At 42.5% G+C, this 13022-nt stretch overlaps 1 protein-coding gene across 1 annotated transcript; it reads left to right on the top strand.

The window, feature by feature from the left end:
• The first annotated feature begins 663 nt into the window (after nt 1-663).
• On the top strand, nt 664-6990 carry mRpL23 (mitochondrial ribosomal protein L23). Its single transcript, XM_084583469.1, has 5 exons — nt 664-695; nt 1694-1816; nt 4647-4729; nt 6065-6138; nt 6745-6990. Exons 1-5 carry the CDS (start codon nt 682-684, stop codon nt 6907-6909), a joined length of 459 nt encoding a protein of 152 aa, XP_084439595.1. The 5' UTR covers nt 664-681; the 3' UTR covers nt 6910-6990.
• The last annotated feature ends 6032 nt before the right edge of the window (nt 6991-13022 follow it).

Genomic DNA, 13022 nt, shown 5'->3' with positions numbered 1-13022 from the left:
ATGGATGGATGGATGGATGGATGGATGGATGGATGGATGGATGGATGGATGGACGGACGGACGGACGGACGGACGGACGGACGGACGGAGGGACGGACGGACGGATGGATGGATTATAACTGCGTCCCCTTTGAAACAGGGTGGTGACAATTGCCTGCTCGGGTTTTTGTTTTCTTTTTCTGCTTTTGAATTCTTTGTCAATCTTGAATGTTAATAATTCGCCAACTACGTCATTTCATTTACTATGTGAATTAATTGAGTCCCGCGCCAGAATAACAGAGCATACATTGAAACTACACCGTGATTGAAACCTAAAAGCACATACAGGCAGGATATTTGTCGCTACTTGGTGCACCAATTCAATATGTTTCGCACGTCATACAAAGACTAAATTTTGCACCACCAAATTCTTCTAGTTGCAGCCCTTAAACCACTTTTGTAAGAGTAATTATAAGTACATGTATTGATCAACGAAGATTTTATTGGTCGTTATTGCTGTATACAGGGAGCCCAGTCTTACGCCGTTAATCGAAGGCCAGACGTAACTCAGGCGTGCAAAGGTTCTAATTAAATTCAGAGTTCAAGCAGCGTCTGCTCCAAGGTAGATCCGCGCTGCTTACGAAACCGAAATCACAAGTTTTTTATTTGCCCGTTATTAGGGGGCGCTTGCTGCGTCCCAAGATGTCGTCCCGCGTGTGAGTGTCCACATTTTGCTTGCTGGAAAACTTGGCGTGCTTCTTGAATAAGTGTGTTCATTAACTTAATCCAATCGATTTACCAAAGCAAGCGCATAACACTCTTACAAAGCCGTACTTACTTCGCGATAGTGGTTTGAGATCGCTTCTATCTACGAGTTATTGCCGGTGCTTCTCAGCTTTTCTCACAGTTTCGGAGTATCGTTGCTTTCAACATAGAAAGTGTAATCCCTTGCTGTGGTTATGAATGATTAGTTTCTGAGACGTTGTAGTGGAGCATTGCGGTGTTGGTGTTGTGCGATGGTGGTCTTATGCCATCGTTCGTATCGGTGTGGTCTGCTATTCTACCGGTTGATGCTGTTTCCATAGGTAGCAGATTTTTAGCGCTGCCGTACCGCAGACACGGTAACGTTTTACTGTTGCTACCGTTTCCGTGCTTTCTCAGCTATATTTCCCGCATGGCTATAGTTTCCGTAGTTAGTGTGATTTGACGCCGCTAAAGTCTATCAATATTCAATTTATTTTTCGTTTGCTGAGTACGTTGGATGCTGGAAGCGTTTACACACGCAGTATAAAAGATAGGCATTTGTCGAACAAATTTCGGTTTGCGCTAAGTAGTTATACAGCTCGATGCGGCGACCTTTCTGCGGTGTGACGGCCTCGTATTCAGCTGTGATGCAGCTCGTATTCTGTTGCCATGCACATGACCAATGCCTATATATGTCTGACAGATATTGGGGAGAAATAAAGATTAGGTGAGGGCAGCTTTTGTGAAAACAAGAAAAAAAAAAAAACGAAACAAATCGGACAGATTTGGCCGTGTGACTACAAAGCAAGAACATGGGGCATATTTGTGCTGTAGGCACACTTGTGTTGACCTAGTGTCACCTTGTGGGGATTTCACTACACCGGTAAGGCACAACAGATGCAATGCCGCGTGTGTGAGATAGGGAGTAAATCTGGCCTACAGTTTGACTGAAACAATGCTTGCTAACCAGGTACCCGCTGTACGTCAAGGGCAATCCGCAGCTGCGGATTTTTCTGCCCAATTTTTGGATGAAGCTTGTGAAACATGATAAGCCACTTCCTCCAAATGAGGTCAAGTTTATCATACCTGTCCAGTAAGTATTCCTTTGCTGTGACTTTCAAGTGCACTTTTCTCCTACTAACTTCTTTTGCCCTCTTACTCCCTTTTCTCTTTCACCTTTATATCCCATCATCCCTTTTTCCCCAGGGCAGGGTAGCAAACTGGTTTCTTCTGCCAGTTAACCTCCCCGTCTTTCTTCTCCTATTCTTTTACTAACTTCCTTTGCCCTCCAACTCCCTTTACTCTTTCATCTTTATATCCCATCATTCCTTTTTCCCCAGGGCAGGGTAGCAAACTGGTTTCTTTTTTTCTTTTTTAATAACATTGTTTATTGCCTCAGGGCATAATGCAATACGTAAAAAATTAAAGGGGGTATGAAATGAAAGCAAACCGGTTTCTTCTGCCAGTTAACGTCACTGTCTTTCTTTCTTCTTCTTGCCGTCCTTTCAGGGACTGCTTTAGTAAAGCTTGAATGAGGATGGTACACATTTGGCCATCGTATTAGCAACTTTCGAACACTGCCAAATGGAAGCCACAGACTTTCATTCGAGCGGGGGGGGCTTTAAAATGTTAATCTTTCTAGAGGTAGGATTAGAATAATGCGTTCCGTGTTTGCTATGTTTATGCACAGATTCTTATTGATTGATTTAGGACTGGGAGAATTTTTCAGATTATTTTCAGAGTTTTGTAAGGGCAATGCTAAGCAAAATTTACATCTTTTGCGATGATATATATTGCTTTTTATGCTGGATTCTCATGTGTGATACTCTAAACTGCTTGTAATGCTTCAGGTATTTCTTTTTATTGATTCCTGTTATGCAAAGTCAGTATGCGAACAAATCTGCGCATTTTCGGCACTTTAAAGCACTCGTGTATGCGAACGAAGTGAATGAAAATGCACCCTTTCCAGAGCTCAGCTGCCATAGACTTGGAGCCCTTCATTAATAAAAAGTGCCCCTCTGCGTTAATTTTGCGTGTGCGGATTAATGTGTTTCTGCACAAGATTTTTCAAGTCTCAGCACATTTTACTGCATCCCCCATTTTACTGCATTTTACTAGATCAGCATCAAAGGATATTGTACCTTGTATATAAGGAATTGGATAGTATTAAGGTTGGGGGTCCATAAATGCAGATGTATGTGCTAAAAGCAGCTAAATGAGATTTGGGATCTGTGAGTGCTTGTAATAACAATTGCAGTCTGTACTCAAGGCTGGAGCTTGTAATCTATAGAGAAATGCATAGAGAATGAGCTTTTACCAGCTCTCTTGGCTGCTAAATTTAAAGGGACATAATACTGGCCAAAATATGTCATGAGATTATGAGGGAGGTGAAAATATCTTGCCTCATATAATACAGATCGATCATTACAATTTCAAAGAAAAGAGGCTTTACAATTTTAATTTGCCATTGAAAATCGCATAATAACAACTGAGGCACTATCTAGCAGAGAAACCCTATTACTTTCATTGTAGTTCCCCACGTGACTACATGTCAGCAAAATATTGCTGATTTTCGTGACCGCACGCTGTTTCTTTTTTCTTCTAGGAGTGCTTGTCATAATTTATTATATTTTTCGCTGTCTCCAGTGTGTCCCTAAATAAAAAACCACCTTTCCTTTCGCACCGCGAGCGGTATGCTTTTAGGTTTTGCCACTGGATAGCGCCACAGTGTTTGGAATTCTGTGAATGAAGTGATAATAGTGCCCACTAAATCTTTCGTCGACGAGGCATACCATACCATATTATACCATACCATATACCATTATTATACCATAAGAGCATTGAGTGTGAAACCAAAAAGAACGTTACTCTATGCAAAAAATGTCTGACTACTGTCTGCCGAGTGAAATTTATATTTGTTTTCGGTACGTCTTCTTTGTCGACCACCAGTCGTCATTGTGATCGCTGCTCATGGTTTCCAGCATCGGACTACATAAAAATGGGTGCACGCACTGAACGAAACATTCTCGGTAAAATTTTTCTACAATGTTTTGAACCAAAACCTTTATGGATTAGAACATTTTAGACATCAGTCTTTCCAGTGTGCCGAAAAAAATTCAAGACCTAAATACCAGTGTTCTGTCCCTTTCTGTTGACTTCATTGCTATCGCCCTATAACATTTGGCGAATAAAGTGAAGGTGTGTGTGTGCCTTTATTCTTGGTGCATTTTGGGGGGCAACACCCACACTGCATGGCTTACGATTGCCCGGCCATATACCTATTGCAGTTTGGTCAGTGGTATTGCCGAGGGTGACTTCTGTTTGGCTCTGCATTTTGCTTCGATCTCCTCTCTGTAAATTTTCTGACCATTACTGAAAAGGGCCAGTGTGGCAAAAAAGTGGTTTAATTATATAAACTGTCACATATCTGTGCTGTTTGTGAGACGGGAATAGCACATTTTTGTTCATTTCATACACTCCCATTCTTTTTGCTACAGGCAGGTGGGATTGCACTATTGGGGCTGGTATTTACCTTTTCTTGTTGAATCACCTAAATGAAGTATCAGTTGTAGCTGGAGTTATGCACAGGGTTTGCCGAATTGGATATGTTCGACAATAAGGATAAAACACTTGCTCTTAACGCGAGTCTTAGTTTATCGTAAATGTAGCTTGACAGTTGTGGAGAGGTATACACGGCAGGTTTGGTTTGTTTCATTGATGAAGTGCGTTAAGGAGCTCAACTTTGATGTACATTCGAAAGGTGGATAAGCTTTCTTCACCCTTACAAAACTTCAGGGAATAAATATCTGCCCGATGCTGGCTGTCATTGTGTCTGATATGCCAGTGGCCTCTTTGTTACACAGCCGTTACTTTCTGTGTGGCACCAGTCTGAAGCCAACGCACATGATGCATTTATCTTCCAGGATGACAAAATATGACGTCAAGAACTACCTGGAGAAGATCTACAAGGTTCCTGTGGCAGACGTTAGGACGAAGATAATGCAAGGTGAGGCAATTATTACTAGTGCTGGTACTTTCAGAACAAGTGCGCACATCAAACCTTTTGCTGCATATTATTTTTTTCTTTGTAATGTTGCACAAAATGGTAGTAGATCAAGATAACCATATGCAGTTCACCTATTTTGGCGAATAGCAATTAATTTTGTTCTCTCTTGTTGGTTCAGCTTTATGAGCTGAACGATGGCTGAGATGTCACAGGGTAGGTTTCAAAAGTGTAATGGCTGTTTATTTCCTTGCTTTCATTCTGGTTCCTGGGGAAGAACTAGTGTGAGGTTAGAGCAAGTTAAGCTGACGAAGCGGTGAATATGTAGCAGTTTCTATTTTTATCACATTAACTGGGACCTCTTCTTGGTGCCACTTGCATCATTTGTTTGCTGAAACAAAAGCCGCGATTACATGAGTGTGGGAATACAGTTGTGAATTGTTTACAACGGAGTGAGGCATATTATAAGCCGTGTTTACTAAGATGTGGTACATGTTTCCAAATAAAGAGTAAAAAAATAATTAGGCCCTCTGACCTTCATGAAACTTCAGACAAAGTTTTCACACTTTTGGCATTGCAGGTATAACGAAATTTTTGATACCGTTTTAAATATGGAGTCAGTGCTGGAATTGCTAACATAAGTATTTGCTTACGCCTTCTTAAGATTTGTGTGCATGCTGACATACTCTTCTGCACTGAACATTACCACAGAGATCGCTTTGTATTCTTAGGATAAGAATACAGGTTGTACACTTTGTAGACTGAAGTGTGTGGTTCAAAGGTCAGATCCTTGAAATTTGTATAGATTGTGAATTTTTTTCTTCGGTTCTCTGTGGCTGTTCTAGTCACCAGCTCTTGGTAATTGCTGCTTCAAACCCAAGGTAGGTGGGGATTCTATTTAATTGAAGAGAACCTTCTTGGTAATATTACATGAATGCAGCCAACCCACTGCTTTAATAAAGGAGAATTTCAAAGCAAGCGAGCTTAAATGAATAAGATTCTACTGCCTTTCTATTACACAGGTTTGCCATAGTTCATGCTAAGAAACTTTACTGATGCATATTACAGATGTTAAAAGAATTCCACAGGTTTGCCGTAGTTTATGCTAAGAAACTAATGTATATTTCAGACGTCAAGAGAACTTACTCACTTTTTTCATGTTTTATGTGATGTTTAGGAGCATTCTTTACGCCTCAGGATATTACAGTATTCAACATGCAATCTTATGCTATACAGAAGTTAAAAAAGCAAACAGCACATGAATAATAAACGAAAAGGGGTTGCAGGTGTGACTATATCTGTTCATATACTTTGCTACGGTGTGTTGTCTTTTTACAGGCAAAATAAAGAAAGCCGAGGGCAAGGGGTATCTAATCAAGGAAGATGACTATCGTGTTGCATTTGTCACGCTGGTGAGTGCTCAGTATCTGTAACCATCATCTTTTGATCGCTCTGTGATCACTCTCTGTAAAAACAGCCCAGCAGCAACAGAAGAGGCATTTGAATGCCATTGTAGTCTTTTGTTTTACTGTGGCGAGCAATAGATGAGGCCCATTTGGAGGCTGCGGTGCATTGTGTTTCATTAGAGGTGTGGTCTGATTGAGTCATCATCACCTACCAATTGGCGTAACTGTTAACATGCAGCATAGACATCTTCTGAACATAGTGAATGGTGACTTATTGAAGTGATGCATGCGTTCAAAAGAGTACAAGAAAAAAAAAATTATATATATATATGCCTAGTTTTGTTCATAATACTGCTATGTTACATGGCACTTGTTTATGTGGGCATTGTGCCGAGGGGCAAGAAGTTAGTTGGCGTATTTTCTTGCTTTTTCATTTTCACATGCAACTGAGGTACACATTTTTTTTGCCCCCTTTTATCTAAAGTGGCAAATATATGTAGATGGGTTGCAGTTTGCTACTGACTTTTGCTACTGCTCGCCCATCTAAGTTGCCATTGTTTCCCTTTCGTACTTTGACCCGTTCCATTGTCTTGCATCATGCCTGTGGAGCAGCCAAAAGGAGAACAATTCACCTTCCCAGACCTGTTCAGCAAAACTCAAACTGTGGAGAAGCAAGAGACAATGCAGAAGCAGCTGCAGGAGTCTCAAGAGGTGCAGAAGACGTACATCCGTGAGGATCCTCACCGACACGGCCTGCCTTCGTGGTTTGGCATCTGAAGCACTGTCAGAGCTACGAAATGCTAATTGGTGGTCTTGTATTATAGTTTTGAGAATATATCCATTGTCATGTTTATTAAATTGCTCATTTGCCTGCTTTTTTTCACCTGTGTAGCTGGTTGCTATAATGGACATTTGTAGACACGTTCAGACTTGAACCACTATCTGTATCACTGCAGCAGTGTCTCAGTCTTGTGGAACAGCCGCCCACTGGGCACTAAAACGCCCCTAGATGTCCTGCAGGTGTCCAGGATGTCTAAGGGATGTCCACTGTTGTTGTGATGCCCATTGGGAGAATTTAGATGAATAGCTTATGGAAGTGATGGGTACTTTATTTTGGGGCATATTTCTGCAAACACTTAGAGTGTAATTAGCACTTGAATGCTGCCTATGAAAGTGAGTGTGCTGCATGTTTTTCCTGTTCTTTCCAATCGCGCTGAATCTGCTACACTATATCAGCGCTGTAGTAAGGCTGTGTAGCTCTCTCAGCCACATTTCGTAAGGACCTAATTGATGGCAGCTTGACCTGTGCTCATTTGCTTAGTTTGTTTTGAACCCTGAAGTGCTTGGAAACAATGTTCTGTACATTTCAAGTTTTGAAAGTTACAAGAGCAAATTGAAACCTGTAAGAGAACTCCCGACTTATCCATTCTGCGAATGTTATGCTTGACCATATTTAGATATGTGGTGCAAAAAACACAAACACAGGAGAAGATACAAAACACACTCGCACACTACCAACTTTAATAGGATTTGAAAACACTTCCTCTTCACCACGCCTCCTCTTTTACACTCAGGCACATTTCATCTTCCTCTTCTTCTCATCTTCCTCTTCTTTGCCAAGGGGATAATGGCACTCTCTTCCTCGCAGACCTTAACTTCGTCCAAACATGGTATTGACCAATCTCATCTTCCTCTTCTTCTCTTCTTCCTCTTCTTTATCAGGGGGATAGTGGCACTTTCTTCCTCACAGACCATATACCTCTTCCAAACATGACAGTCACAAATTCTCACTGTCTTGTTACCGCACACCTCTGCTGGCAAAGCAGAGGTGTGCGGTAACAAGACAGTGAGTGAGTGAACTTCGTCCAAACATGGTATTGACCAATCTCATCTTCCTCTTCTCTTCTTCCTCTTCTTTATCAGGGGGATAGTGGCACTTTCTTCCTCACAGACCATATACCTCTTCCAAACATGACAGTCACAAAGTCTCACTGTCTTGTTACCGCACACCTCTGCTTGAGGTGTGCGGTAACAAGACAGTGAGACTTTGTGACTGTCATGTTTGGAAGAGGTATATGGTCTGTGAGGAAGAAAGTGCCACTATCCCCTGATAAAGAAGAGGAAGAAGAGAAGAAGAGGAAGATGAGATTGGTCAATACCATGTTTGGACGAAGTTAAGGTCTGCGAGGAAGAGAGTGCCATTATCCCCTTGGCAAAGAAGAGGAAGATGAAATGTGCCTGAGTGTAGAAGAGGAGGCGTGGTGAAGAGGAAGTGTTTTCAAATCCTATTACAGTTGGTAGTGTGCGCGTGTGTTGTGTTTTTTGCGCCACATATCTAAATATGATCCAGCACCAACTAGCCCCTCAAGTCGTTATTTTGTTATGCTTGACATCCTCATTGATCGAGTCAACTCCATCATCCATAGAATAGAAATTTAATTTTGATGTGTTCAGTCACCCAAAGAGTAGAAGTTTGATTTTGATGTATTCAGCGCTTGAGTTGAAGGGAGTAAGGGTGTTTGAGCCTTGATGGAGGTGTACGGACACCAAATACAACACTGGCAAGTTTGTTTTGCGATGCCTATTGGTACTCATACTGAAGCATGGTGTCATCGGCTGGGTAAGTTAATGGTTTTGCTTTGTACAGATTTGCTGCTCTCATTTTTTATTTTCAATTCTTAAAATTCTTTTGTGGTCAAGCATTCTTGTCTGTTCTATGCATTCAAATGCAATTAATAATGTGCATGGTTATCAGTTAATATAGTGATATAGTTAATATACTACCTGTGTTACACTAACACTTTCGGTCTGCATTTTGAAAGTTTTCAAGAAGGATGGAAGCATCCAGTGTTATACGGGCAGCATTTTGAATGGCAAGAGTGGAAGAACAGACTAGTTGGTTGTTAATCTTAGGAGAACAGGATACTTTTGACACACGGACAAAGCTGTGTTGTAGTCCCTTCTTTTGTCCGTGTGCCAGGAGTGCGCTGTTTTGCTTTCCTAAGATTTTAAATGGCCATTGAGAAGTTTCCTTCGAGTGCCAAACTTCGTGTCGAGATTATAAAGATATCTTAATATTAACGAAAATGTTCTAAGAATGTTCTTTAATACCTTTTAGTACATTTCTGTGTAAATATTAGTGGTTTTATTGCATTCATTTGGTTTTATTTTTAGAGCTCGGTGATGGACGAGGATATCGACGCCCGCTTTCAAATTTGCTTGGAAACTCAAGAGCGCTTGCAGAAGCGGCTTCGAGCCAAGCAGGCTTGGGCTTGATTGCACTTGAAGGTTGCCATGTGATAATGTCGCCGATCGGCATTGAGTTGAATGTAGGTCAAGCTCAACGAGGATCGAAACTGCTTGTATGACAGAGGTGTAATACCATGGAAGTTTGTCGTATCTAATCTAAGAATGATGCAATACTACGGAAGTGCACGCTTTAGACATGCTTAGCAGGGGACCACTCTCTTGTATGTTGAAAAGTTTGGTCAGTCGGGCCAGAGACTACAGCCTGAGTTGCTTTGGAACGTTAAACCCTTCAAATCAAACCAAACCAAAAGGTTGCTCTTTCACAAACTTGTGAAGACATGTACAGCACACGTGCAGTGAGAACTGGCCGGCCTATTTTCTAAGTGGTTGGAATGTTGAAAAATCCCCACAGAGAGTGGTCCACCAACTAAAGTGGTGCCTTCACACATACTTCACTTTCACGCAAAAGCTTTCGCTTGTCGCCAGGATATTATGACATGCACCGCCTAGAACCTAGTTGTACCGTAGTTTGTCGAGATTTGAGAGTCCCTTTTTTTTTTTTTTTCCCCCGGAATATATATGGTGTCATGGCAATGCCTGTCACAGCTATAGACATGGGCCCGACCCGTTACCTTTCTTGTGTCCGTGTGTGTTTTCGCGCCTTGATCTTACGGTCGACATGGGCGTCCACAGACGAGGGGGGGGGGGGTAAAAGTGGCATCTACTCCCTTTATACCCCCCCCCCCCTCCCCCTTCGCATTTTGCGATTTCGGCTCGTCCGCGATATGAACTCTGGACCTGACATCTCGCAGCCGAACCGAAGGTTATGCCGCTGATCAATGAGCCCCTAGCTGGGTCCTCGCACGGCTCCATTGCACTGAAACGTATGTTTGCTTAATTGTGACCTCATTTGTTATGTTCTATCTTTTTTTAAAGGACAATGTTTAAAGGACAATGTGCGCGCGTTCGATGGGACCTAGGGCAGGCCAGAACTACGTATTTTTAGTTGTAAAGACAGTGGTTTCTGTTTCGGAAGCGTTCATATTATCTTGAGCAGCGGAAGAGCAGTGCTCATCGCTATCGCAGGTGGGGAGCAGAGAAAGTCAAGGAGATTATGAAATCGTCTCGCTGAACAAAAATTTGGACTCTGGTAAAAAAGAAAGTGGGCTCGTCCGGGATTTGAACCCGGGACCTCTCGCACCCTAAGCGAGAATCATACCTTTCTGTCCAGATTTGCCATCATGACAGTCAGACATTGTGCAATGCACTATCGCAAACCGTTGCGCAAACTTTGCCCTTCGTCACGATCTCAAACTGCTCTTCATCACCGCACCTGGGACACAACGCAAATACAACCCCATGACCGGCAGTATAACAAATCGCTAACATAGCCGCAGATTTGACGCCATCACCCTTATCGAACCCCTCATAGTTTCTCGCATTCACTCCGTCCAACTTGACCGTCTCAAAGTACGCGTCATCCGCAGAGTGTACAAGCAAGCGCAGAGCCTCACTCTGCAACATCTCTGCAAGCTGCTTCCGTGATGGCCGAATCGCTCCATTCTGTCACTCTGGCCCGTGAAAGTACAGCGCGCGCGCGTGCCATATTTATCTGTCCGAGTTGCACAAAAAGTTTCTTGCGCAAACTGAGACTATTTGAGCTCAAACCAGCGCCTCTCAAACTCGGCCACAGGGTGAGTGTGATAGTTCCCATCTTTCGACCTTGACTGCGTTTTCCGGATTCAGCGGAAAACTGCAGTTAGTTGCACCAAAATTCGATTCAGCAGGCTGCGTCGTCTGGTGAACTGCGAGGCAACAAATGTTCCGAACAGGGCGGGGGCTGGCGTCCCATCCCAGTTCCCAGTTCGCCAGATGGCGCAGAATGTCGCATTGGAAAACTGCAGTTCGTTGCACCAAAATTCGATTCAGCAGGCTGCGTCGTCTGGTGAACTGCGAGGCAACAAATGTTCCGAACAGAGCAGGGGCTGGCGTCCCAGTTCCCACTTCGCTACGTTGCGTTCGCCACGAAAAGTTCTGGCGTGGTTCTGCAGCAGCCGACTGACGCGAAAGTATTACTTCGCTATGTTCACAGATTTCTGTCTGCAGACCGCGTCCGCAAAATCGTGTCCGCAGCAGTTGCGAGTAATTGAGAACTAGTAGAGGTTAATGAGTGGTGTCAATCGATAGAGGATGGCGTAATGTGTCCGGAATAGTAATTAGGCCAATAAGGTAATATTAGAGGCAAAACACGCAAAGTCGTGTCCGCAGCAGTTGTGAGTAATTGAGAAGTTGTCGTGGTTAATGAGTGGTGTCAATCGATAGAAGGTGACGTAATGTGCGCGAAAAAAGAATTAAGCCAATAAGTTAATTAATTAGAGGCAAAATAAATTAGTAAAGGCGAAAATGGCCTCATTAATGAATGGCTTGGCGCCACATTTGAATGTATTAAATACTAAAATAGTTAATTAAATAAGTCAATTAAGGTGACGTCACCCAACCTGAAGTCGAGTCAAAAAAGGGTGTAGGAAGGAATTGGCGCGCAATTTCAAAGTACCACAGACTAAATTAGTTGAGGCAGTCAATTAGGGTGACGTCAAGGATGTGACATCGCGCAACCAGAAGTAGAGCCGAAAAAGGGCATAGGAAGGGATTGGCGCGCAATTTGAAAGTACTAAATACTAAAATGAACAAGAAGTGAATTAATGTAACTTAGATGATGTGACGTCACGCAACCGGAAGTAGAGCCGGAAAAGGGCATAGGAAGGGATTGGCGCGCAATTTGCAAAATTGTGTCCGCAGCAGTTGAGTATTTGGCAAGTCATAGAGGTTAATGAGTGGTGTTAAGCGATGGAGGGTGATGTAATGTGTGCGAAACAATAATTAGGCAAATAGGTTAATTAGGTAATTAGAGGCAGAAAATGAAAAACAAAAGGCAAAAAATGGTCTCATTAGTGAATGGCTTGGCGCCACATTTGAATTATCAAATACTAAAACAGTTAATTAAATCAGTCAATTAAAGTGACATCAAGGATGTGACATCACGCAACCTGAAGTCGAGCCAAAAAAAGGGCATAGGAAGGGATCTGTGCGCAATTTGAAAGTACCAGACTAAAATAGTTAAGACAGTCAATTAGGGTGACGTCATGCAACCGGTAGAGCCGAAAAAGGGCATAGGAAGGGATTGGCATGCAATTTCAAAGTACCAGACTAAAATGGGTAAACAAGAAGTGAATTAATGAGACGTCAGGCAACCGGAAGTAGAGCCAAAAAAGGGTATAGGAAGGGATTGGCGCAATTTGAAAGTACCAAAGACTAAAATGAATAAACGAAGTGAAATGAGACGTAGAGGATGTGACGTCACGCAACCGAAAGTAGAGCCGAAACAGGGCATAGGAAAAGATTGGCACGCAATTTTGTCGTCGGTTCCGGAAAAATTGGGCAAGTTCATATGTTGAAGTGCTTATCGAAAATATGCGTAGTCCATCACAAGTTACCTGGTGGTCGATATTTGAGCATAAAAAGTCCACTAGTTTGCGCATGAGAATTTTTTACAAAATGGGCAGATAAATGCCTGCCTTTTCCAGAATCGGAAAAAAACTGCTCCCGAGAACAAACAGGCCTCGCAAGGATTCCGATTATGG

Source organism: Amblyomma maculatum, chromosome 11 (assembly GCF_055883805.1).
Source record: "Amblyomma maculatum isolate TAMU_Amacu chromosome 11, ASM5588380v1, whole genome shotgun sequence".
NCBI lineage: Eukaryota > Metazoa > Arthropoda > Arachnida > Ixodida > Ixodidae > Amblyomma > Amblyomma maculatum.
The sequence above is the reverse complement of the archived record's forward strand: the minus strand, read 5'-3'. Positions and strand labels throughout refer to the sequence as shown.